The sequence below is a fragment of the Aedes albopictus genome, chromosome 1 (genome assembly GCF_035046485.1).
Source record: "Aedes albopictus strain Foshan chromosome 1, AalbF5, whole genome shotgun sequence".
NCBI classification, from domain to species: Eukaryota; Metazoa; Arthropoda; class Insecta; order Diptera; family Culicidae; genus Aedes; species Aedes albopictus.
The window spans coordinates 3,560,791-3,588,468 of record NC_085136.1 but is presented as its reverse complement, the minus strand read 5'-3'; the positions used below and the strand labels follow the sequence as shown (position 1 = coordinate 3,588,468).

General features: G+C 37.4%; 1 protein-coding gene and 1 pseudogene across 1 annotated transcript; both read right to left on the bottom strand.

The window, feature by feature from the left end:
• LOC109405374 (pyrokinin-1 receptor-like) overlaps positions 1-27,678 on the bottom strand; it is a 75,375-nt pseudogene that overhangs the window by 17,161 nt on the left and 30,536 nt on the right.
• On the bottom strand, positions 19,891-23,051 carry LOC134284262 (uncharacterized). Its single transcript, XM_062843003.1, has 2 exons — positions 22,755-23,051; positions 19,891-22,667 (listed from the first exon to the last, which is right to left on the bottom strand). The coding sequence occupies exon 2, from the start codon at positions 22,509-22,511 to the stop codon at positions 19,995-19,997; it is 2,517 nt and encodes an 838-aa protein (XP_062698987.1). The 5' UTR covers positions 22,512-22,667; positions 22,755-23,051; the 3' UTR covers positions 19,891-19,994.

Sequence of the window (27,678 nt, the reverse complement as noted above, 5' to 3'; positions counted from 1 at the left end):
CATCAAGTTATTAATAGAATACGGTCGATAAATCAGCATATGACTTGACAGTATAATCAGCGGCGTCATGGTCGCGATTTTTTCGCCGTCAAGTTCGCAGATTGTGAACAATCCTCGGTACCCACTTCACGTAATTTATGTTTAGTCCCTTACTGTCAGAAAAAAGAGCAGCGATAAAAACAAATTCGGTATCGATTGAAGAACGCCAGAGACGAACATACACAGAGGACACTGTGAATCACTGATCGGGAAAAGAAGTTAACATTGATGGTCTACTTCCAAACAGCCCCTACAGACTTCAGTCTATCGTTTCTGACTCAGCCATTCGCAATCATAAAGATTGATATGTCGCACGGCATGTTTAGGTTGAAAACCAGAAGTGTCCCCAAAGAGGCCCCACGGAACCTGTTACGGGGATCCGGATGAGTCAACTTATTCAAACTTGGTTATCGAAGTTGTGTTTTACTGTTCGCAACAGAAATTTCGCAAAAATCGAAGGTTCACACTCGAAATAATCATTTTTAGCCATTTTGGCAACCCCCTGACCCCAGCACAATCTGGAATATCCCCAGACTGGTTCCGGATATTGCATGGCTACTTAAGTATAATAAACTAGCACCAATTTATGATCGATTAAAGGCGACTTAAAAAATCGGATGAAAATTGACGAAATGCCAGCATTTTGAAAATAAGTTATCGTAGGTCGGGTACGTGAAGGTTAATGTGTTCAATGTTCTCCGACTGGAGAATGTAATAATATTATCATAATAGGGGTACTCACTAAACAAAACTAAACGAAAACTGATGACAGATGCTACAGCCCCAATTAAAAAATGGAAATCTAATTTTTCCATCAACTACCAATTTATATCACATACTATTGCATTCAAAAGTTCCCGCCAACAACTTACCTAGCATTTTGACCACATGTCGAGTGCTGTGATATTGCACCCGGTTCGAGTAATTGATTCGTCCGTCTTCGGAAGAGAGCGAGTTGGTCTGCTCCGCCAGCAGATGTGTGTTGTTTGCCAAAAGGCTGCGTTCGTTGGAACCGCCGCTCCGCCGCCGCCGGCATCCGTCCCAGCCAGATTGCTGACGCTGTTCCCGCAGGCGTTGATGCTTCCGGGCAGGGAGACTCGGGCCTGCAGTGGCGGCTGGTGCTGCATGAGCATGCTCTCGCTGTAGTGCTGGGGCGAATCGTTTTGATAGTTGATGGAAACAATCGTTCTCTGGGAGGATTTCTTGAAAATTGTATGCTGTGGAGGAAGGAAATGCCGGTCAGCAATGGGAAATGAAATCAGACAATCAGTTATGGAATCAAATGCACATGGCTCCCGCCTTCTGCGCTATCGAGAGCAAGCAGCATCGGTGCCGATGAAAAGTCACGTTTTGTGTGTTCTTTTTAAAAGCTAAATGGAAAAATTCTAACATGTCTTCGAGTGCAAGCACGTGCAGTGTTGTAATGAAGCAAGATGAATTATTTATAGGATTGAGGAGTGATACGCAAAAAAAAAGTTATATCTGCGTCAGAAATGGAACCATTCAGGCATTGGATCACTTTGAATGTGCGTAACCATATTCAACCGTCATATATCACCACAACTTGTGACGTTGAGGATCTCGGAATCGTTTTTTTTTTACCGAATTTCCATGAGAAAAAACCGCATCGTTTTGGGGTGTTCCTGCCATAGGTCCTCCGAGACAAGCGAGGGGTTGTTGTTGAGTTTGAATATATGCCAATGAAGTTTTTTCCCGCCGGTAATGGTTTGAACAATGTATTACCGGTGAGTGAAGCACAGATTGGCGCTGCTAATACATGTGACCGTCTGTCTGTTACTCTGTACAGCTCGTATCGGTTGATGATGTTTTTCACTTTCGCTTTCACTTCGTGCCTGTTTGCTATTAACGTTTGGGTGCTGTGGTGAACAATCTCGTGTAGCCACGATGATTGGATGGAAATTTAAAGTGGATGTTTCAGTATCCATCAACGTCCTGGGGAAGTTTGTTTGGAAAATTATTGTTTTTTAATGGGTGGCACATGATGGATCATCTGGAGTTTATTGATTTTTTTAGCATCCCATTGCAATGAATGCGTTGGTAGAAATGTTGTATGCTTAGCTAAACAGCTTATTTGAAATAATTATACTTTTTATAAGTTTATACCGTACTAGCTGTCTCGGCAGACGTTGTACTGCCCAGTACTGCCATTTTGGTTGTGGTAGTTGTGGGGTCATTGAAGCACTGCAGTCTAGATTGATTTTATTGCGATCGCTTTGAATTCCTTCCTCGCTCATAACAATTTTAGCAATTTCGCAATTGTTCTTCTTTTAAGTTGAATTTCGTAACTTTTTCTACTTATAAGCACAGCCGTCATGAATACGAATCGAACCATGCAAGAGCCATCCTAATCGGTTCATCCATTAGTGAGTTTTATTGCCTCAAAGGAACTTCAAACTCATTTTTATATAGATAGATAGATAGATAGATAGATAGATAGATAGATAGATAGATAGATAGATAGATAGATAGATAGATAGATAGATAGATAGATAGATAGATAGATAGATAGATAGATAGATAGATAGATAGATAGATAGATAGATAGATAGATAGATAGATAGATAGATAGATAGATAGATAGATAGATAGATAGATAGATAGATAGATAGATAGATAGATAGATAGATAGATAGATAGATAGATAGATAGATAGATAGATAGATAGATAGATAGATAGATAGATAGATAGATAGATAGATAGATAGATAGATAGATAGATAGATAGATAGATAGATAGATAGATAGATAGACAGATAGATAGATAGATAGATAGATAGATAGATAGATAGATAGATAGATAGATAGATAGATAGATAGATAGATAGATAGATAGATAGATAGATAGATAGATAGATAGATAGATAGATAGATAGATAGATAGATAGATAGATAGATAGATAGATAGATAGATAGATAGATAGATAGATAGATAGATAGATAGATAGATAGATAGATAGATAGATAGATAGATAGATAGATAGATAGATAGATAGATAGATAGATAGATAGATAGATAGATAGATAGATAGATAGATAGATAGATAGATAGATAGATAGATAGATAGATAGATAGATAGATAGATAGATAGATAGATAGATAGATAGATAGATAGATAGATAGATAGATAGATAGATAGATAGATAGATAGATAGATAGATAGATAGATAGATAGATAGATAGATAGATAGATAGATAGATAGATAGATAGATAGATAGATAGATAGATAGATAGATAGATAGATAGATAGATAGATAGATAGATAGATAGATAGATAGATAGATAGATAGATAGATAGATAGATAGATAGATAGATAGATAGATAGATAGATAGATAGATAGATAGATAGATAGATAGATAGATAGATAGATAGATAGATAGATAGATAGATAGATAGATAGATAGATAGATAGATAGATAGATAGATAGATAGATAGATAGATAGATAGATAGATAGATAGATAGATAGATAGATAGATAGATAGATAGATAGATAGATAGATAGATAGATAGATAGATAGATAGATAGATAGATAGATAGATAGATAGATAGATAGATAGATAGATAGATAGATAGATAGATAGATAGATAGATAGATAGATAGATAGATAGATAGATAGATAGATAGATAGATAGATAGATAGATAGATAAATAGATAGATAGATAGATAGATAGATAGATAGATACATAGATAGATAGATAGATAGATAGATAGATAGATAGATAGATAGATAGATAGATAGATAGATAGATAGATAGATAGATAGATAGATAGATAGATAGATAGATAGATAGATAGATAGATAGATAGATAGATAGATAGATAGATAGATAGATAGATAGATAGATAGATAGATAGATAGATAGATAGATAGATAGATAGATAGATAGATAGATAGATAGATAGATAGATAGATAGATAGATAGATAGATAGATAGATAGATAGATAGATAGATAGATAGATAGATAGATAGATAGATAGATAGATAGATAGATAGATAGATAGATAGATAGATAGATAGATAGATAGATAGATAGATAGATAGATAGATAGATAGATAGATAGATAGATAGATAGATAGATAGATAGATAGATAGATAGATAGATAGATAGATAGATAGATAGATAGATAGATAGATAGATAGATAGATAGATAGATAGATAGATAGATCCCCAAAAAATTTAATGCACTAAGGGCCAGGATTGCAATCTAGCGGGACAAAATTACTAACTCCGAAACGAAGCATTTTCGGCGCGTGGTGCCTTGGCAAAGTTTTTTGTAATAACCAAAAACATCATTTCCCAGAATGGAGTAGTTTGAAACTTATCCGCATAGGTGGTGTCACACTCTAACTGTTTTTTTTTTTTATTTTACGACCTAGAGACTTTGCCTCCTCGGCAAAGTTGTTTATTTTGACAATATAAACAACTCTTTCTTAGACGTCAAAATTCCACAGCCTTCTGTTTTTGAGTTAATTAAAAAATGAAAAAGAATTGTCAAAAATCTGATTGTTAAGCTCATTTTGACAATTCTACGAGAAACCACGTGAATTCAATTTTTTTCCTGATGCAGATATGTCAAGCCATTGGTTTTATTCTGATTTTTTGGAGTGCTAACATTAAACAAATTTAAAAAAAAAAAGAAATAAAGTGTACTATTCAAATTTAATCTTCCAAAGCGCAAAAATACGCAACCTGAAATTTTCAACAATTACAAAGAAATACTAAGCAAACATACTGTCAAAAATTTGAAGGGCTAAATTTTGGTGCTTTTAAGATTTTTGATTTTTTGTATCAGGAATAGCTGAAGAAGTGGAGCCAGTGTCTCATTTTTTAACGTCTCACTTTCGAGAACTGGTATGTTGAAAAGAATAACTCTTTCATAGACGTGAAAGTTACATGGCCTACTATTTTCTTGTTATTGACAGCTGAAGTTTACTCTGTACGAATATTCTACAATAGCCATATTTTTATGTTTTTCTTATATCAACTCGAAAATAGTAGGCCGTGGAACTTTGACGTCTATGAAAAAATTGTCTTATGAATTATTTTGTGAAAATAAGCATTAATTCGAAGAAACCAAATTTCTAAAGTTGTATGTTAAAACGTTAGACGCTGGCCCAATGGGGCCCTAAAATTAAAGACGAAATCTATTGAATAATACGATCAAGCATGGTATTCTAATCGGAATTGTACTTTACTCGAACTTGAAAATCAAAGGAATAATGAGAAAATTCGAAATAAGTAAAAATGGTAAATAGTTCTACTTTGACACTTGAGGTCAACCTTGTGTGACGGAGCTCGACATTTTTCGCACTGGGAATTCAAAAATGTTCCTATCTGACATACACGGTCTAAAAAAATCACTCAAAGTATGTGTTATAAGCTAGGGACGAGACAGAAGAATAAAAAAATAAAAATTATATATTTTCAACTACGGTTAATAAAAACGTCAAAAAATGAGTAAATATGTACTTTTGTACCATATATTGTGGTTTAAAACAAGAATCCCGATAGAAGCCTATTGAAAGAGAACGTTTTCCAGCGAAATTTTACACTAATCCAATTGATTTTGTTTACCTGTTGTGCATCCGATGCCCCCGTCATGAAATCAACTGAACTTGTGTACGCTAGCTGCTGCAAGTCGTGTGCAAAATTCGACTGTGATAATTAAGAATTCGGACTGAGTCTAAATGGGTGTAAATGTCGCAATACTTGGTATTCACGTAGCAAAATAGCAAAAATGTCAAAATAAGTTCAAAAAACTGATCCCAATTAAGAATTATTCTCAGGAAACGTCTCCATGAATTATTTTTTTACACGATTTCTTTTCTGTAATTGTCGGAGAAGGGGCATTCTTACAGGAGTATCGTTTTGGCAAGCGTTCAGCAAAAAAAAATCTTCTGAAGAATCTTCCGGGAATTATTTAAGAATATTTTTCTTTCCATGGTTTTCTTTAGAATTTTATGAATATAACCGGGGGATTTCTTGGGATTTCTTCAGCAATTCCTCTAGAAACTTCTCAAGAAATTCTTTTAAAAAGTTTTCCAGGAATTCCTTCCAACGGTTTCTTAAAAAGATGCAAATTTTTTCACAGAGATTCGTAGATTCTTTCAGAAATTTGTCTAGGGTTTATCTTTAGAACTTCATATTTTGTTTCCAGGAACTCTTTCAAAAATTTTTATTTGATCTTCTCCTGGTTGATTCCTTCATACATTATTCCACATATTTGGGCATTTTCTCGTTTCAAAGCTCTCAAGAGATTGTGGTAGTTTCTCTAGGAGTTTCTCCAGCAGTTCCTCCAGGTATTCCACCAGGGATTTTGCAGCATTTATTTCAACTTTTCCTTAAAATTGCTTTAGAAGCTTTACCGGTGATGCCTCAGGAATTTCTTCGAAGGAACTTTCACCAACTCCTGTGAAAATTACTACAGAATCTATTCCATTTCACATTTTCCAAAGAATTTTCCAAGAAATTCATGTATGGTTACGTACAGAGGTTTCTCCAGTTCTTGCAGTTACTTTTTCAATAATTCTCAAAAAAAAAAATACAAACTATTTTAGTGATTCTCTATAGAATTCCTCCTGTTTTTTTTTGTTTTCTTCAGAAATATCTCCCCTCAGGGGTTTTTATATACACTATTCCATTCAGAAATTGTATAAAACATTCTTCTAATAATTTCTTCAGAGATATCTCTAGGAGCTCTTTCGAGGACTCATACATAAAATCCTCCAGTCAATCTTCAGAAACTTGTTGAGCCGCCGTCCAAAAAAAAAGCTCTGGACCATGCTCTGGACTCTGGAGGAACACCTAAAGCAATTCCTGCAGAAATCTCTGAAGGAATCCCAGGAGATATTTCTGACAGAACCGCATGAGCATTCTCTAAATAAAATACTTGTAGAAATTTCTCTAGGAATTCTTGGTGAAACACTTGCAAGAATTTCCGAAGAAAATTTGGATTGTTTAGATTTTAAAGGAATTTCTGGAATACGCCATGGGCGAACTTTGAAGGAATTCCTTGTTGATAGTTCTGAAGAAATCTGTAATATTCTGAAGAAGTCTCTGAATATTTTTTGAACGAATTCTAGAGACAAATTTCAAAAGCAACCCGACCATGAATTTATGACAGGATCCCTGAAGGAATTTGTGAAGAATCCCTGTAGAAATCGCAGGAAGTACTCTTGAATGAATCTATAGCGGAATATCTGAAGTAATCCCAGTGATATTCTTGGTGAAATCCTAGGTGCAATTCTCGAAGAATTTCCTGGAGAAATACCTGAATAAGCTTCTTGGGAAGCCCTTGGTGGTATTTCTAGAAATATATATTGGGGATAAGAGGGTTTTTTTAGGAAAATTTCAAAAAATCTACAAATAAAAACTCTTTGAGAATTTTCTTTAAGTATTCCTGAAGCAATCTGTAAACGTATTTCTAAACGTATTTCTGGAGGAATTCTAAAAGTATTCTGAAGGAATTTTGAAGGAAGTTCTGTAAAGATCCAAAAATGACCCAAGAGATTTCTAAAGGAATTCCTGTAGAAATTCCTAGGAAATAAATCCCTCAACTCTTCTAAGTTGTTAAGTTAGGCACACCATGATGGCGTATACTCGTTCAGCGTGTCTGTTTGGGTCATATTGACCCCAACATGCTACTAGGTTTAAACAATCCGTGGAGTAATTCATAGAGTTATCCTTAGAGCAAATACTGGAGAAATTTCTGGGGAAATACATGGGGGAATATCTATCTAAGGGGGGGGGGGGCTATAGTCACAGCTGTAATGGCATGGGTCCCGAGCAGAAGAAAATAACAAGTGAATAACACATCAAGGTATTTATCTTAAATACTACCATACCTTGATATGTCCTTCATTAGGTGGTAATAAGAGGCAAAATAACAAAAACGAATACCATAATTTTGCATAAATAACACCTACAAAATAACAAGCCTTGTTATTTCAATAATGAATGCATACCTAAAATTGCAAATGCTGTATTTGGTATACTTAATTTTAATTGGTATTTGGTATAATACTACATCAATACCAAACTCTGTTCAAATACCTCCAACTGTTATTGTGATGCTCTCATAACATTTCGTAGAATAACGCAGCAATAACTATTTTAGGTATTAGAGCACAGGTTGCTCTTCGCATGGTATTTGTAAGGTATGCCCTTCTTCTCGGGTACCTGCAAAATGGCCATTGGCAGAGAAAGCTCTCAGTTGATGACTGTGGAAGTGCTCATAGAACACACAAGCTGAGAAGCAAGTTTTTTTTCAGTGGGAAAGTTACGCCAAGAAGAAGAAGACGAAGAAGAAGAAGAAGGAGTAATATCTGTTGGAAATCATGAAGAAAACTCTGTATGAACTTCTGTAGAAATCTCTGGAGAAATTGTTGCTGGGTTTCTGGATGAATCCATGAAAAAAAATTGTAAAGATTTCTCCTGGAATTTCTCCTGGGATTCCTCAAGGCAGTCCACTTCAAGTTTCTTTGTGAGTTCATCCTGTAATTCGTCCCAAAAATTTCTCCAAGTTTATTTTCAGATATCCTCCAATTCTTTACCTCAAAGATTTTTCCATGAATTTCTACCGAAATTTCTTCTGTAATTCCTTCAGAGATATTTCCAAGAATTCTTCTACGAATTCTTCTTGGGGTTGCACTAGAAATGCAACGATTCGTCCAATAATCTTCTGCAATCACTACTAGAAATTCTTACTGGGATTCTTCCAGCAACTTCTACTGTGATTTATTCATAGATTTCTTCAGAAATTTGGTATTCCTATTGGGAATCATCCTAAGATTATTCCAGGAACTACTGTTAGGATTTCTTCAGGACTTTCCCATGTTTGTTTTGGGTTCCTATACAATACCTGCAAGGAATTCTCCAGCTATACCTGGAGTAGTCTCAGAAGCAATAATTGGAAATATTCTTGCTGAAAATGCTTAAGAAATTTTAACAAGAATTGTCGAAGAAATTCCAGTTGAAATCTCTGAAGGAAGCAGTATTTCATGGATGCATTCCAACAAGAATTCATGAAAAAAATCTTGAAGCAATTTCTGGAAGAACCACAGCAGGAATCTCTGGAAGAACTTCCAGAGGAAATCCTTTGAGGAATCCAAAAATCAAATGGAGGAATCTTCGGAAGATCCCCATCAGGAATTCCTAGAGAAATTCAAAAAGAAATAGCTGGAGAAATCTTTTGATTATTCTTCTTGGAAATCCTCAAGGAGTGCCTGATGGGGTTATGATCGAAATTTCTGCTGGGATTCCTCCCTGGATCTCTCAAAGGTTTCTTCCAGAAATTAATCTGATGACTCCTTAGGGATTTCTGCAAGTATTCATCTAGGAATTCCTCTCGGAATACTTGCAGAAATACTTGCTGGGATTTCTTCAGGAACTTTTACCAGGATTTCTCCAAGTATTCTCGCTGCGATTTCCCAAGCAATTCCTCATGGTACATTTGCAGATTTTGATCTTAGCGAGTCCTCCAGGAATTTCTGGGATATTTCCAGCAGGAATTTCTTGAGGAATCCCAGCAAGGCATTTGTGAGGATTACCACCACGAAATTCTGGAGTAATCCCAGCAGCATTCCAGGAGCAATTTCAACAAAAAAACAAAGGTATTTGAAGAGGATTTCCAGTAAGAATGCGAAGAGCAATTTCTGACAGAATCCTAAAGAGAAATTCTGAAGGAATCCCTGGATAAATATCTGGAGGAATCCATAGATAAGTTACGGCAGGGATGGCGGAATGAATCCCGTGAAGAATAATTCGAGGAAACTCAACAAAAATTTCTAGTAATTCCAGAGTAGTTCTTGGATAAATTCTTGGAATTCCTAAACAAATGTCTGATGGGATGTTTCCAGAAATTCTTACTGAGATTGTTCCAAAGGTTTCTTTCTCCGAGGATTCCTATGCACTTCCTCCGTGTAATTCTTCCAAGGATTCCTATTGAAATTAAGGAAATTCTTTTGGAATACCAGCAAAACTTCCTGTTAGAATTTCATATATTCCTCCCAAGATTTCTTCAGGAATACTTGCTGGGGTAATTTCAGCAGGATTTCTTCAGTAATTGCTCTTAGGTGTCTTCCAAGAATTCCTGGAGCCACTCCATTCCAGCAAGAATTGCTGAGCAAGAATTGCTGACGGAATCCCAGTTGGATTTCCAGTCGGAATCATTGGGAAAAGAGAAATTTTTGGAGCAATCCCTGTAGAAATCCAGTAGGAATTGTGAAGATATCTGTAGAAATCATTGCTGCAATATCAATAGGAATCTCATCTGTATAAAGGCATTTCAACAATAATTTCCGAATGAAACCTTGGTTCCATCTAGATTTCTCCACAATTTCTTGCGTGATTCCCGTGATGATCATTTTCTCAAAATTATCAAACTTCCTAGTCTGCATATGACAATGTGCTTAATAATCGTATTTCCAGTGATTTAAAAGTACTACCACCCTAGTGTTTCTGTTTTAGTGGAAAAGATAATCGAGATCGGGGTTGATTATGAAAGTTAAGGGCAGGGAAGACATCACTCAGCTGCTCCACAAAATTAACAGCTCTTGGCTTCTTTATAAGGAAATTTCTCTATTAAGAGCAGTTTTGAAACTGAAACTTCTCTCTAGATGCATAGAACCAGTATCGTTTACACTAGTCGACAAAATTGAAACTTTTTTCACGCACTTTGACCATTTGTTCCATTTCTAATGGAATTTGGCCCGCTGAATCCGAATCTGACTTCAGAATTCCTGTAACACGTACAGTTTTTGAGAAAAATAGGGTTTTATTCACAAATTTTCATATTTTCAAAGAAAATTTAATATTGTCTTTAAAATTTTAAATTTTTCATCTGCTCATCATAACCAATATTCATATTCAATAGATTTTGATCCACTAAGTCTGAATCTGACCTAATAATTTTAGTAATACGTAAATTTTTTGAGAAAAATTAGGTTTTATTGGCAAATTCCATATTTTCATAGAAAATAGACTATTGTATTTATAATTTTATTTTTTTTATCTGCCCATCTTTACCAATATTTATATTCAATAGATTTTCATATTCTGATTTGAGAACTTCTGTAACACGTAAAATTTTTGAGAAAATAGGGTTTTAAACACAAATTTCATATTTTCATAGAAAATAAACTACTGTCTTTACAATTTTAATTTTTTTTATCTGCTCATCTCAACCAATATTTGTATTTAATAGATTTTCATATACTGATTCGGAATCTGACCTATGAAATTCTATAACACGTATTTTTTTTTAGAAATATAGGGTTTTATTCACAAATTTCAGTTTTTCACATAAAAAAAAATTTTGTTTTTATATTTTTCAATTTTCCATCTGCTCATCATAACCAATATTTTTATTCAATAGATTTTGATCCACTGATTCAGAAACTGGCCTAAGAGTTTCTGTAACACGTAAAATGTTTAAGAAAGTAGGGTATTATTCACAAAATTTCATATTTTCAGAGAAAACTTAATATTGTCTTTATAATTTCAAATTTTTCATCTGCTCATTATAACCAATATTCATATTCAATAGATTTTGATCCATTGAGTCAGAATCTGATCTAATAATTTTAGTAACACGGTTTTTTTTTTTTTGAGAAAAATTGGGTTTTATTCACAAATTCCATATTTTCATAGAAAATAGACTATTGTATTTATAATTTTATTATTTTATTTGCCCATGTTTTCCAATATTTATATTAAATAAATTTTCATATTATGATTTGCAATCTGACCTAAAAATTTCTGTAACACGTAATATTTTTGAGAAAAATAGAATTTTAAATACAAAATTTCATATTTTCATTTAAAATAAACTACGGTCTTTATAATTTTAATTTTTTCCTATCTGCTCATCTCAACCAATATTTGTTTCAATAGATTTTCATATACTGATTCGGAATCTGACCTACGAGTTTCTGTAACACGTACAATTTTTGAGAGTAATAGGGTTTTATTCACAAATTTCATATTTTCATATAAAATAAAATATTGTTTTTATAATTTTCAATTATCCACCTGCTCATCATAACCATTTTTTTTATTGAAAAGATTTTGATCTACTGATTCAGAATGTGGCCTAAGAATTTCCGTAACAGGTAAAATTTTAGTAGGGATTATTCAAAAAATTTCATATTTTCATATGTCTTTATAAGTTTAATATTTTTATCTGCTCATCTTAACCAATATTTGTATTTGATAGATTTTTATAGTCTGATTCAGAATCTGACCTAAGAATTTCTGTAACACGTAAAATTTTAGAGAAAAATGGAATTATACAAAAAAAATCATATTCTCATAGAAAATAAACTGTTGTCTTCATAATTTTCATATTTTTATCTGCGCATCTTAACCAATATTTGTATTTAATAGATTTTCATATACTGACCTAAGAATTTCTGTAACACGTACAGCTTTTAAGAAAAAACACAAAATTTCATATTTTTAGAGAAAAGAAAATACTGTTTTTAAAATTTTATCTCCTCATCTTAACCAATATTTAATAGATTTTGATCCAATGATTCGGAAACTGACCTAAGAATTTCTGTAACCCGTGAATTTTTTGAGAAAAAATAAAACCCCATTGTAGCGCAGGTTAATTAGGTTGTTACCCAGAAATGTAAGTAGATCATTTTTTTTGTATATGCTATTGAATTAATCGAAATATATTTGCAACTTTGAAGCTGCCCAGTTTGGCAACTACCCAGACTGTGTTTTCCTTTTACTTACGCTAACAATTATTTTTCTTAAAAATTGTACCTGTTACAGAAATTCTCGGGTCAGATTTCGAATCAGTATATGTAAATCCATTAAACATAAGTATTTGATAAGATGAGCAGATAAAAAAAATAAAATTATAAAGGCAATAGTTTTTCCATGAAAATATGAAATTTTGTGAATAAAATATTTTTCTCATAAATTTTACGTGTTACAGAAATTCATAGGTGAGAATACGAATAAGTGAAATAGAATCTTTTAAATATAAAATATGAATTAAGATGAGTAGATAAAAACTTTAAAATTATAAAGACAATATTTTATTTTCTTTGAAAATATGAAATTTTGTGAATAAAACCCCATTTTTCTCAAAAACTGCACGTGTTACAGAGATTTTTAGGTTAGTTACCAAATCGGTGGATGAAAATCTAATAAATATAAATATTGGCTAAAATGAGGAGATAAAAACTTGAAATTAAAAAGACAATAGTATATTTTCTTTAAAAATATGAAATTTTGTAAATAAAACCCCATTTTTCTCAAAAAAATTACGTTTTACAAAAATTCTTAGGTCAGATTCTGAATCAGTGAATCAAAATCTATTGAATTTAAATACTGGTTATGATAAGCAGATAAAAAAATTATAAATATTAAGACAACATTTTGTTTTCTATAAAAATATGAAATTTTGTGAATAAAACCCTATTTTTCTCAAAAACTGTACGTGTTACAGCAATTCCGAAGTCAGATTCGGAATCAGCGGGCCAAAATCCTTCGGAAATGGATCAAGTGGTCAAAGTGCGTGATCTACTGTCGACCAGCACAAAGTTTCAATGTTGTCCCATTTGCTAACCTAATATTCGTACCCAAACACACTCACGAATTACACCTACCTTCAGTCGTATGCTGCTCCCCAGCTGGGTCCCTCTCTTCATTACCTTGGACCGGCGGAGCTGCAGCCCTATCAGAATGTACAGTATCGTCAGGACGCACATCGGGAACACGAAAACAATCACCGTCGAAATGGTAAACACGTGTCGCTGCTGATCCCGCCGGATGGTACACATGCTGAACTGTTCGTCAATTTCCAGTGCCAGGGCCTGAAATTTAATTTGCAGTTTAGAATCCGTCGCCGTCGTCGGGAGAGGTGCTTTCCATCATTATTGGGGGCTATCAACCCTTTCGGGGCTAATGCACCCAATGAGGTTTGGATGAGATATGACTAGGGAAATGGCAAGGAAAATGAAGTTAAGTATTCACAGAAGCTGAAGCATATTTTGGGAGACTCAATTTTATTGAAATTCACCTATTTCACTATGAAACTAGAACAAAATCGTGACAGCGTGGTATTTACTTGTAGTTTCTTTTACCTTATTACGCTTTTACTTGACAAAGTCATAAACGTTTTTGAACAAGTGAAATTCTTTGAACATCACGTTTTCACTTTACTCATTAAACTTTTCAAAAAAATAATTAATTATCAGCACTGCACCATGTTTTGGTTTGGAACATAAACCAATGTGGTGGAAATTTATCTAAATGGTTGAGTTTCAATACCATGACCTGTGTATAGGGCTATTGTTATGTGATATAACAAAATGTCAGCTTTGTTACAGTTACAAAATAAAGGAAAACAGCGAACAAGCTTATTATAGTAAACTTCCAACAACTTGATAACCAAGATGTTAAAGAATCATCGATTTATGAAAGATTGAGAGAATAAAACTGACATGTCCTGCAAACCACAATCAGAGTTCGTTACATACAGTGTCATTGTTATTCCACGTTACACCTACTGCAATTTATCTGTTTTCTTTCAATTAATTCAGTTGGCTTTTGGAATATAATTAGCATAGAATATGCCTCAATTACACTAAAAAAAAGCTTAATCGGATGTACATAGCTTACATCATGTAAGGCAACCGAGAACTCGCTATGAGTGTTATGTGAGATGTACCGTGTATAACGAATTCCGACTGCATTAAAGTTTTACTTATATGTCCCACTGTTCGAGCTAAACATGTTGCATTCCATGGTTATTCAGTTTTAAATTATGAAATGATGCCCCAGAAAGCATAGGCTCACGACTTTGTCATCAGCTCTGTCGCAGCTGTCGATAAATACAGATGGAGACAATTTTGCCCTCTATCTATTGTCGCTGCCTTCTACTGTATCAGATTGTTCTGATTAAGTAGTAAATTTCAGCCGATTTGTGTCCCGATCGTCCACATCTACCCAAATTGGCGAATGTGCATTCGGTGCTTGGGCAGGGAATCAATGTTCGATATGTGAAAATCACGCAGTTTCGAACTCTGGTGGGCAGCCCCAACCGACTTGTAAGGGCATAGTCAAAACTCTTGTGTCGCTTTAACACTGGAGGTGAGGCTCCTATAGCCAAAACTGCAAAGACGTGAGTATCTTTCAATGATTTCTTGAAATTTCCTTGATATTGACAGAGAGCTTTAGTTGTGGAAGTGCTCGTAGCACAGACACACCCTAAGCTGAAAGCAGGGTTTGTCCCAGTGAGGACGTTACGCTAAGAAGAAGAAAAAGATGGGAAAGTTTGGAAAGGTTGAATAAATAGTTAGAAATAGTACCGCAAACTTGGGCCTGAATCATTTGTTAACTGACGAACGCGGTGCTTATCTTTTTTCTATGTATGCGTATACCTACCTATATAAAATGAGTTTCAAAAATCCCTTTGAGGCAATAAAACTCAAGAACGGATGAACCAATCAACTTGATGTTTGCACGGCTCTATTCGTCTTCCCGGCAACTGTGTTCATATGCAGAAAAACTTACGAAAATCATCTAGAAAGTATAAATAACTAGCTGTCCCGGCAAACTTCGTCTTGCCAGGTCTTGCCAAGCTTGTGGTGGTTTGACAGCTTTTGAGATCATTTAAGCACCGCACTCTAGATTGGTTTCATTTCAATCGTGTTGATTTTCTTCCCAGCTCATAAAAAAACAGTACTTTATCATTTTTTTTTCTTTTCTAGTTGATTTTCGTAACTTTTTTACTTATAAACACAGCCACCATGAATATGAATCGATCCGTGCAAGAGTCATGCTAATCAGTTCATCCGTTCTTGAGTTTTGCTGCCTTAAAGAAACTTCAAACTCATTTTTATATAGATTACTAGCTGACCCCGGCAAACTTTGTCTTGCCTACTGCGTTTTTTGACGTTGCAAGTCTTTAGCCAAGTCCAAGTCCCCGTTCAAAATGTATGAAGAATGGATTTTCAAAAATTCTCGATTTGTCCATGTTTTATGGCTCATAAACCTTCCTTGGGTGAAAACTAACAGAACAAAACTACCCAACTAACATTTTCAGCGCTATAAGCTTCAGTCATTTGCTTTCTGTTGTGTAACCATCGAGTAAAAGCAGTCAACGCTGAATAAAAGGAAAGCTAGTCAAATATAAAGCATAAGATAATACACGACTGCAAAACAAGCACAATCCAGCTACCAAACTTGGTTTTCAGAAATCCATTGCTTGTCACTGGGGCTGCCTTTACTCCACTCTATTCCAACTCCGGGAGATTTCCCGGAAGATGTGAAAACTTGAACACATCGAATAGGAGTCCCCACTAACAAAACAGCTGCTACTATACAGTACAATTCGTTATACTGACAAATCCCCAAACCTGCAGCGCTTTAAAGGCCGTTATGCGATATTATTACAACTAGAAGCTGTATAAAGAAACTGTTGGTTTACCAACACGGCTTGTCGGATGTAAACATTATTGTCAAAACAAACTTTAAGCGGGATATATAGCTACTACACAAATTCTTTACAGCTATCCATGTATGTGCTGTGAAATTATTTGGGTTGCTTTTATTGCACTTTAATTCAATGCCGGAAGATTTTCCGGAAGATGTGCAAATCGAGTAAGAGTCCCAGCCACTACAATAGCTGCTTTTATACAGTACGTTTTGTAATGTTGCCAAAACACAAAACAGCAGCGCTTCGTAGCCGTTTAAAGAACACTCTTTCAGCTAGAAGCTGTGAAGAAGAATCTGTTGCCGCAATCACACAGCTTGTTCAATGCTCGTTACATAAATAACTATTTTAATCAATGTTATCTTCAGGTACCAACTGTGAAGCACTGGTTTTAAACAATCAAAATGAAGAACCTGTCATCGAATGTGCAACTAAAGTTTTTCCTAAAACTGGCGGAGAAAAGATTCTAAAACATTGCAGCACAAAGAGGAACAGAAATATTTTTAAAATCAGGCGAATTACGGGGAAAGTTGTTAACATCTCGAAATCGAAAATGCTGTGGGTCTTGTCTTCTGGACGTCTTAGGAGAACAAATGAACGATTGCAGCGCTTTCATCGCATTCAAACAGCATCGAAGAAAAGCGAAGCTGAATAACCTATTTATTTAGAATTGAACTTCATTACCTTCCATATTTTCTGTTTAGCCTAGTTTTATTATTTGATGTTGTTTTCTCACAATGTAAAAGAATATTGTCAATAAAACTCAGTTACGTTTCTTGTTATTGCTTATCTAGATTGAAATTGAAACAGGGCGAAAGTAACATAATCGGGTTCGGGGACCCTCTCATCTACGAATATGATTGCACTTTTTTAAGCTTGGACATGAGATTAAATCACAGGCTAGCAAAATGTGGTCATTATTCTTGCAAGTTTGCTACTTCAATTCGGGTTGATGAGTTCCGGTATCGTCATTTTAGATAACTCCTGTTAACTCGTATTGACAGTGGATCTTATCAACTTCAATCTATTCAATGTGCTCACAAAACAAGCCGCTTATTTTATGATCAATTAAGAAGTTGGCAACAGACAACTTGCTTATATTGAAAAAACAAAAGGTTGCAGTCATTAATACGCTGTATAGAAACCCGAACATATCCGTCAATCACCTATATTAACAGATTTCTCGGGTAAAGTATCGGGAATGACAGATATGATTTTTTCACTACTCGTAAGCATCAAAACAAATGCAGGGTTGCCAAGCTTAATATATATTGCATCAATTGAACTGTGGCACACTGCGGCACAACGGGCCACTTCGTTACACTAATTGGCACTCTAAAAAAATATGCAATAAACGAAAGAGTGCTAAGCGACTCTCCCCTTGGTTCAATGTAAACATTATTGCGTTTGACGTTTCACAAGCTTTTGCAGCAAGATGAAGTTGGGTAAGGTTTCTTGTGGCACAATTATGAAGCCTTGTCTGGAGTAAAACAAAACGGGCTCTTTTCTATGTTTTTCTATGTTTTTTTATAGCAGTGTGGCAGCGAGGACATCATCGGGACCAGTGGATACGGAGATCGGGAGTTCGATTCCAAAGAGCGGCAAGTACTTTAATTATTAAATTTTAAAAGTGATAAATCCAGTTCCACATGTATTGCGTCACGGTATCCATAACCTAATTATATTTAATCGTTTAATTTGGGGATGCCGTATAACTATTATTTATCAACTGCGAAAAGGCTGAAAAAGCGCCTTCTCAAGATGTTATTCAGTTAGTAGTTACATAGGAGCCGAGAAAAGAGCTGTGACTTGGTGGCATAGAAGCTTCTCGCACAGCATTTACATGCTGATTAAGTTCGCCAGATTCATTGGTATAGGGCTTGCATAGAAGCTTCCATCTATATGTACAACACAGTAACTCAGCATCAAGCCGTATTGAGGACGCTTTGTTGACGTTTACATTCACAATAAATGTTAGTTGGGTAAGACGACCCAAATCGGCCCCTCCGTTCGCAAGTTATGCGCGGTCCCACGTATGCCACTACATTTTTATATATATACTAGCTGTCCCGGCAAACTTTGTCTTGCCGTCTTGGGGTGATTTGACAACTGTTGAGCTCAAAATAACACCGCACTCTAGATTGATTTCATTTCGATCGTGTTGATTTCCTTCCCAGCTCATGAAAAATCAGTATTTTATCAATTTTCTTACTTTTCTAGTTGGTTTTCGTAACTTTTTGTACATATAAACACAGCCACCATGAATACGGACCGAACCGTGCAAGAATCATGCCAATCGATTCATCCGTTCGTGAGTTTTGTTGCCTCAAAGGAACTTCAAACTCATTTTTATATATATAGGTGAAAGTACACTAAAACCTCTTATTTCTATGCACTTTAAATTTATGCATCTTTTTTGTCCTACATAAAAAGAGGGGGCTATTCAGAACCAGAATTGAGCATAAGAAAATGTTACGACGGTAACTGTGGCATCGGAGGCCAGGAGGCGTTTATAGGAGACAGCAAAGGGAGATTACAGGAGCATTTCAGGGGGTTTCAGAGGTCTTCAAATGGGGTTTCTTGGGCGTCTCATAGGTTCCAGGTGGCCTCAGGGGCGCTTCAAGGTGTCTCAGGGGGTTCCATTGGAGTTCCAAAGGGTCAAGACAGTGCGCCAAATTTTCGAGCAGATGGATAACGCTGAAGTTCACCGGGCGGCGATTTTCATTCACTTGCCTGCATATTCATAGTCAGCTGCTCGATACTCGTTTGTCAACTGAATGAAAGTTAATGTGTTGGGGCTTGATCCACCGCCCACAATACGTAAAGGGGTAAGGCCTCCAGAAGAACAATCCTTGGGGGTAAGTACTTTCCTTTTGCTGTCCATCTCCGCGACCCAGAATTGAGGGGGATTTAGCTCTCCTAGAGCTTCCTGCTGGATCCTTCCAGCGTTCTTCGATTTCTTCCACAATCACATTAAAACAGTGAGATTTACGGTTACACTATTTATTGCACGCTCATACTACACAGAACTACATTTATTTAACTAGTCAAGTACTATATTACAACATGTACATAATTTGTCTTAAATTAAAACCTTGGTGACCGTTCACCTGATAGTCTGAATATGCACTGAATCTTACAAAGCCAGGTCTCTTACCTCATCTTTGATAAAATGTTTCAGCAGAGGCGTCTCTCAGGGTGGGTTAAGAGGTAACGCAGCTCCTAAACACAATGAATATTTTATCTCTTTATTGTTGATATTTCTCGGTGAACGAATAAAACAAACTTGTTTTTTGCGTGACGTTTCGGCCTAATCACATTTCGGCCATCTTCAGACGCCTAAAATTTTATTACAAAAAACACGAAATTAAAACATTAACATAACACAATTTTTCATTTAACATTTTTTTTCCCCCCACAACTCACAATTTGATCGCCGCAGCTGATGCTACCTCCTATCCAGCTGGGAGATCACGTACCACTGTCTAGTAGGGTACTTTGCGGTTGTGGTGCGCGTCCTCTCTCGTTTCCTCTTCGTCGTCTATCGTTGTTCGTCACTTGTCGCAGCTTAAACACTAACGCATTGTAGTTCGTGTTGAACAATCCACACTCACGCTGGAGGTTCACTGTATTGGCTTCCCCTGCCAGCTTGATGTGGAATGTCTCCGCGACTACTCTGCTCTCCTGGTCGGCGATTCGTTCAATTATTTTCGTCTCGTCAAAATTAAACACATGGCCGTCACATAGCGTGTGGTGCGTTAATCCAGTCCTGTTGTCTTTCCGTTTTACGTCATTTTTGTGCTCGTTGATCCGCGTGTCCAGTTTTCTCCCCGTCTGTCCGATGTACACCTTTCCATCCCCTGTTCCACAAGGTACCGAATACACCACATTTTTATGTTGTCCTGGTGGGATCGGGTCCTTGAGTTTAGCGAAAATCTCATTTTTCAATTTCGATTTTGCTTTCACCGCCAATGTTATGCCCTGTTCCTTGAGGATTTTTTGCAACTTTTCACTCAGGCATGGGACATATGGCGTGGGAATGTACTTCGTTTCGTCCACCTCCTTGTCGTTCTGCAGTTCGTTGTAGTGCTTGTGTACCCTCTGTTTCAAGACATTCTGAATGAACCAGTTAGGGTAATTGTTACACTTCAACATTTCCTTCACCGTACTGATGGCCGAAGGGCGGTGCTGTGCATCAGTCAACTTGATAGCCCTATCCACTAGGGCAATCGCAGTGTTGCGTTTGTGGGAGTACGGACTTTCCGAAATGAAATCCAGATACCGTCCCTTCGTCTGTTTTGGTAGCCACGTTTTCTCAAGGATTCCTTCTTTTCTCGTTACCATGATATCTAGAAACTTGATTTGCTCTTGTTCCTCTTTCTCCACAGTGAACTGCAGCCTATCATGGAAGTCATTGAAAATCTCCAAGATTCGATCAACGTGTTCCCTCCGTGCAACGCAAAAACAGTCATCCACATATCGCCTGTATATCACCATATCGAGTTGTTCTGCACTCACCCGCTGTATGCTCTCCTGTTCCAAACGCTCCATAACGATGTTCGCTATAACCGGAGACAGCGGTGATCCCATCGGTACTCCGAAGGTTTGTGTGTAGGTAACTCCTCGATAGTTGAAAAACGTAGAGTCTAAGACTAATCTTGTTGCATCCAAGAAACTTCGCTTGTCAATCTTCGTATACCTTGCTACCTCGCTCCACCTTGCCTCGATACACTCCATCGCGTACTGCACCGGGACATTGGTATACAGCGATTTCACATCCAATGAAAACAGCATGTGCTCCTCGGGGATCTGCATTCCTGTTATCTGTTGTGCAAACTCAAAACTGTTTTTTACGTGGTGTTCTGTTTTTCCAACAACATTTTCCAGGACTCCTGCCAGATATTGGGCCATCTGGTAGGTGGCGGATCCGATCGTCGAAACTACTGGCCTCAACGGTCTGCCCTCCTTGTGCAACTTCGGAAGGCCATAGATTCTGGGAGGGTCACAGCTCGAAATTTTCATTTTCCGGTGTTCGCTCTTCTCTATGCATTTCTGATCCAACCATCCGTCAACCGTCGCATTTATCTTCCTCATAATCCTATTGGAAGGATCAGCTCGTAGTTTCCGGTATGTGTCTTCATCGTTGAGCAGTTCCATCATTTTAGCGTGATATTCTTCTGCTTCAATTATGACGGTCTTGTTGCCCTTATCTGCTTTTGTTATGAGCAGGTTCGGGTTTTCCTCCAAGAAACGCCTGCTTGCTGCTATATCCTTCTCAATCCACTCCAACTTCCCGTGTCTGGGTTGTCGGACATAGTTGATATGATTCGTGATTGCCGACGCAACCTCCCCGCGAATCTCGTCAGCATTCTCCTTGAATCGAATCCCCTTTTCAATACCGGCTACTATTTCAACATACGGCATTTTTCTCTTATTCTGTACGTTGAAATTCGGACCCAGCGAAAGGGTTCGTTGTAAGAAGTCCGGGATTCGGGTGTCGGTCGTGTTTTCAACCCATTCTTCTTCGATGTTCATTTCGGCTATCCGCTGATTTTTCATCCTCTCTATCTTTCTCTCTCCTCTCCTTTTCGACTCTTCGTGTACGGAACGGCTCTTCTTCTCCACCATTTTCTTCACTGCAACTACATCTTCCCTCTCGAACGCTGTTTCGATCTTTCCGAAGAGGTGCGCTTTGTTCTTCTGCAACTCCGCGATTGATCTTTTCACATCGGCAACCATGACACTGAGGATTCGGATCTTCTGTTTGAACATCAGTTTATCCAATTCCTCCCTGGACCGGCCGCTACCGAGCTGGATGTGGATTTTGTAGTTGAGGCACTTCGGGATCACTTTACACCGTCTACAGTTGAGTAGGAATTTCATCCTGTTGTTGTCCTTGGCCAGGTTCGTTGCCGTTCTTTGGAACCTCCTCAGCAGCAATTCACCGTTAGGGCCATATTTATTCCGAATTGCTTGTACAGCACCCATTTTCCCTTCCTTGATCAAAACGACTTTACTTGATGGGTTTAATCACCGTTAACGAGTATATCTCTTTATTGTTGATATTTCTCGGTGAACGAATAAAACAAACTTGTTTTTTGCGTGACGTTTCGGCCTAATCACATTTCGGCCATCTTCAGACGCCTAAAATTTTATTACAAAAAACACGAAATTAAAACATTAACATAACACAATTTTTCATTTAACATTTTTTTTCCCCCCACAACTCACAATTTGATCGCCGCAGCTGATGCTACCTCCTATCCAGCTGGGAGATCACGTACCACTGTCTAGTAGGGTACTTTGCGGTTGTGGTGCGCGTCCTCTCTCGTTTCCTCTTCGTCGTCTATCGTTGTTCGTCACTTGTCGCAGCTTAAACACTAACGCATTGTAGTTCGTGTTGAACAATCCACACTCACGCTGGAGGTTCACTGTATTGGCTTCCCCTGCCAGCTTGATGTGGAATGTCTCCGCGACTACTCTGCTCTCCTGGTCGGCGATTCGTTCAATTATTTTCGTCTCGTCAAAATTAAACACAATACTCCCACAAACGCAACACTGCGATTGCCCTAGTGGATAGGGCTATCAAGTTGACTGATGCACAGCACCGCCCTTCGGCCATCAGTACGGTGAAGGAAATGTTGAAGTGTAACAATTACCCTAACTGGTTCATTCAGAATGTCTTGAAACAGAGGGTACACAAGCACTACAACGAACTGCAGAACGACAAGGAGGTGGACGAAACGAAGTACATTCCCACGCCATATGTCCCATGCCTGAGTGAAAAGTTGCAAAAAATCCTCAAGGAACAGGGCATAACATTGGCGGTGAAAGCAAAATCGAAATTGAAAAATGAGATTTTCGCTAAACTCAAGGACCCGATCCCACCAGGACAACATAAAAATGTGGTGTATTCGGTACCTTGTGGAACAGGGGATGGAAAGGTGTACATCGGACAGACGGGGAGAAAACTGGACACGCGGATCAACGAGCACAAAAATGACGTAAAACGGAAAGACAACAGGACTGGATTAACGCACCACACGCTATGTGACGGCCATGTGTTTAATTTTGACGAGACGAAAATAATTGAACGAATCGCCGACCAGGAGAGCAGAGTAGTCGCGGAGACATTCCACATCAAGCTGGCAGGGGAAGCCAATACAGTGAACCTCCAGCGTGAGTGTGGATTGTTCAACACGAACTACAATGCGTTAGTGTTTAAGCTGCGACAAGTGACGAACAACGATAGACGACGAAGAGGAAACGAGAGAGGACGCGCACCACAACCGCAAAGTACCCTACTAGACAGTGGTACGTGATCTCCCAGCTGGATAGGAGGTAGCATCAGCTGCGGCGATCAAATTGTGAGTTGTGGGGGGAAAAAAAAATGTTAAATGAAAAATTGTGTTATGTTAATGTTTTAATTTCGTGTTTTTTGTAATAAAATTTTAGGCGTCTGAAGATGGCCGAAATGTGATTAGGCCGAAACGTCACGCAAAAAACAAGTTTGTTTTATTCGTTCACCGAGAAATATCAACAATAAAGAGATATACTCGTTAACGGTGATTAAACCCATCAAACAATGAATATTTGTAAACAAGTTACAAAGTGTTACATTGAGGATCGAAGTAGGCATCGCCGCGAACGGACGTGATTTTGTTTTGCGAGTCAGGATTTTTTTCACTCTCCCGTTTTGTGTGATTTTCCCAATGATTTGGCTGAAATAAAACGCGTGTGATTTTCGGAATTCGTTGAACAAAAATCTGTGTATTTTGCATCAATCAAGGTTTTGACGGTTTTTGTTGTGTTTGTGAATGAAAGATAAATTGAAGAATTTGGGTTTTGAATTCGGACGACTAAATCGATCGCAAAACGGTTGGTGGTGGTGCTATGCCATCCGGCATTCGCATGAAAAGTGCTTGGGGTTTAAAAGTACAGGGTGGAATTGGGGGCTACTGGCCCAACTGTGATTCGACCGGGAAATAGCGGTAGTGTTTTTCAAAAGCACGATGAAGAACGTTTTTTTTTCGAGCTGGTGTGTGTTTCACTTCTCAATAATAGAACCAATGAATAAATAAGAAAAGACGGAACTCTGACTCTAGACTCTGCAAGGAAGGCGCCGAATATTAAAAACTGGAAAAAGAAACTTTCTACAAAAGCTGCTCAAGAAATTGGTGAGAACTTTCCAATATGCATTATATAAAATTCTATTTCATAATATTTACATTATCATTCAAATCTTCTATCATTCTTAACTACATAATGTCTGGAGCGTTTGGTACGGTATGTACACGCATCCTTCCTCCCCTGTAGATTCGAGAACTGCTTCGACAAAAGAACAACAATTGTTCAATAGTCGAGGTAATTTGAAGAATCATCTCTGCGGCAAATACAACGCAGTAGGCCTGGCCGCTTTGACGCTTGCGTCATATCTTTGATATGCTGTAAGCCTCAATATTGACAAGAAAAGTAGTTGGGTGTGATCTAACCCGATTACTTTCCAGGATGCTTTCTCGTACTGGCTGCGTTTATATTAGATTAGATAAGATTGGATTAGACAAGTTACAAAGTGTTACATTACTGATAAATTATTAACGTTTTGGGTACATTTGATGGTGCTTTACATACAGGGGGTGGCCAAAATGTTTGGGATAGGCAATTTTTTTTTCTCTCACAAAAAATTCAACATGCTATAACTTTTCATAGAGCGCATCAAAAAATCTCAAATTTTTACTGTTTGTCAACCTATTATATGTGCATCATTGGTACAAATTTGGGCTCGATTGAATAATGTTTCGCAAAGTTAGAACCGTTCGGGTAAAACACTATTTTTTAGACAACTCATTTTTGAACTGTCATATCTCGGAAACGAGTGAACCAAATCGAATGAAATTTTGAACGTACACCAACAATATGTAAATGCTTCACAAACTATTAAAACAAAGGTACTTTTTGAACGTTGAAAGAAGTTATCATGGATTGACACTTTTTGGATTTTTCTCGAAAAAAATGTAATTTTTTACATCAATGTCAATTTATTTTAGTGTTGATATTCAAAGATTTTCCACTTAAATCATTTTTCCTAAAATATCGGCTTGCACCCTTTTTCGCCATAGTGTACCAGTTATGGCTAATCCCATAAGGAATGCATGCAAATAGTGCAAAAAGGAACCGAAGTAAAAAATGTAAGCATAACTGGTACAGGGTTCCTATCATTGACATACGCTGTAATAAATACTAAAAGTAGTTTTGGCTCCGTTTTTATAATTTTCCTGTAAAGTGTGGAAAGTAAATTATCTTTTAACATTTCGATGACATCGTTGGTCTTCTCGTTATTTTTGTACAAATAGTTTTCCTTAGGTAGTGTCATAATTGGTACATTTACCCTAGAAGAGTGTACGAGCTGTTTTTGTGAATGTGTTACTGTTACACATTTTTGGTGTAGTCTGGAAATTATGCACTTATGAGTAGGTCTTACACATTCTAGGTGCTGAGTGGTCTTAGCGTGTATCGCAGAGTGCATTCGAAATGCACGTTGACACGATGAGATATGTCTTTCTCTTTCCTGAGCCATTAACTAGGTACAATATTACCGTTTAAGATCCAGAGGGTACCAAGAGATCTCCGGAGCGTTATCAGGGAGTCCCATGGTGTTCGTGGAGCTACGAGAAGGTCCCATAGGTGTTTAAGACAGTCTAAGGGGCGCTGTAGGGGGTCGCATGGGCGTTTCAGTGAGTTTTAGGGGGTAGCAGGAGATCTCAGGGGCGTTACAAGGGCCTTTCAAGCACCTAAAACCTCCTGAATCGCCCCTGAGACCCCCTGAAACGCTCCTGAGTCCCTCTGGAGCATCCCTGGCACTCATGAGATCCTTTGCAGCGTCCCTGAGTTCCTTTGCAACCCCCTTGGAGATCTATTGATACCCCTTGAAACCCTCTGAAACGACCCTAAAACCCTCTGCAACTTCCCTGGAACCCCATGAGATCATTTGAAGCAGCCCAAAGGCCTCCTGGAACACCCCTATGACTTCCTGGAACGCGCTTAAAGCCTCCTGAAGCCTTCTGAAATGCCTCTGAGATCTCATGGCACCTCTTGAAATCCCTTGACACATCCTGGAAACCCCCTGGGTTCCTCTTGATACGCACCTGAGATCTACTGGTATCTCCTGAAACCGCCCCTGTGACCTCCTTGTATCCCGTGGAACACCTGAGATCCCCTGGAAACCCCTAAAGTGACCCTGAGACCACCTAGTACCCTGGAACCCCCAGGGACCCCTTGAAATGCCCCTTAAGCCCTCTGGAACTAGTACCCCCTTAGAAAGCATCTCTGAGGCCATCCGGAATTGACCCCATCTTAAATGCCCAGGGGCCTTGCGAACTAAGTTTCTTCATTAAAGCCATTACTGAACTTATGAACAAATGTCCCTCTTTTTATGCCTTTTTTAAATTTAAATACATTTTTATTTAAGCACCCCCAGCCAGGTGCATAAAAGGAGATTCCAGTGTATAAGTATAATATTGGCATGGATTCGTACCCTGAAAAGTTCAGCTAAAAATTCCAAAGTGTTATTGAAAGGTGTACATTAAGGTGGCCCACACTTATATGAAAAAGAAAAATTTCGAAAAATGTCAAGTCTTACCTCCTAAATCAGATGTTTTGAACTCCCAGAAGCTACGTTCAAAATTTGAGCAAAATCGGTTGAGCCTAAGGGGGCGCTCAAAACGCTTGAAGTTTGTATGGGAAAACTTGGCCAAATGTATGCAGAAATTTTAAGTTTTCGAATTTTGCCGCTAGGTGGCGCTGTAAGCGTTCAATAAATAAACCCTTTGGCATTTTTGTAGGTGACTATATGCCAAACAACTTTGTCGAAGACCGCAAAGTGATCCAACGTCTGTGAAAAAAGTTATACTCTAGGTAAGGTGAGGTGAAACATTATTGATATTTTTCCAGTACATGTAAAGGAATAATATCAATAATGAAATCTCAATTCTTTGCCTCACTTTGCCTAGGATATAACTTTTTTCACAGACGTTGGATCACTTTGCGGTCTTCGACAAAGTTGTTTTGCATATAGTCACCTACAAAAATGCCAAAGGGTTTATTTATTGAACGCTTACAGCGCCACCTAGCGGCAAAATTCGAAAACTTAAAATTT

Bases quoted from the DNA above. Each gene is read 5' to 3' on its own strand.
- LOC134284262 (XM_062843003.1), bottom strand. From the start codon at position 22,511: ATGGGTGCTGTACAAGCAATTCGGAATAAATATGGCCCTAACGGTGAA.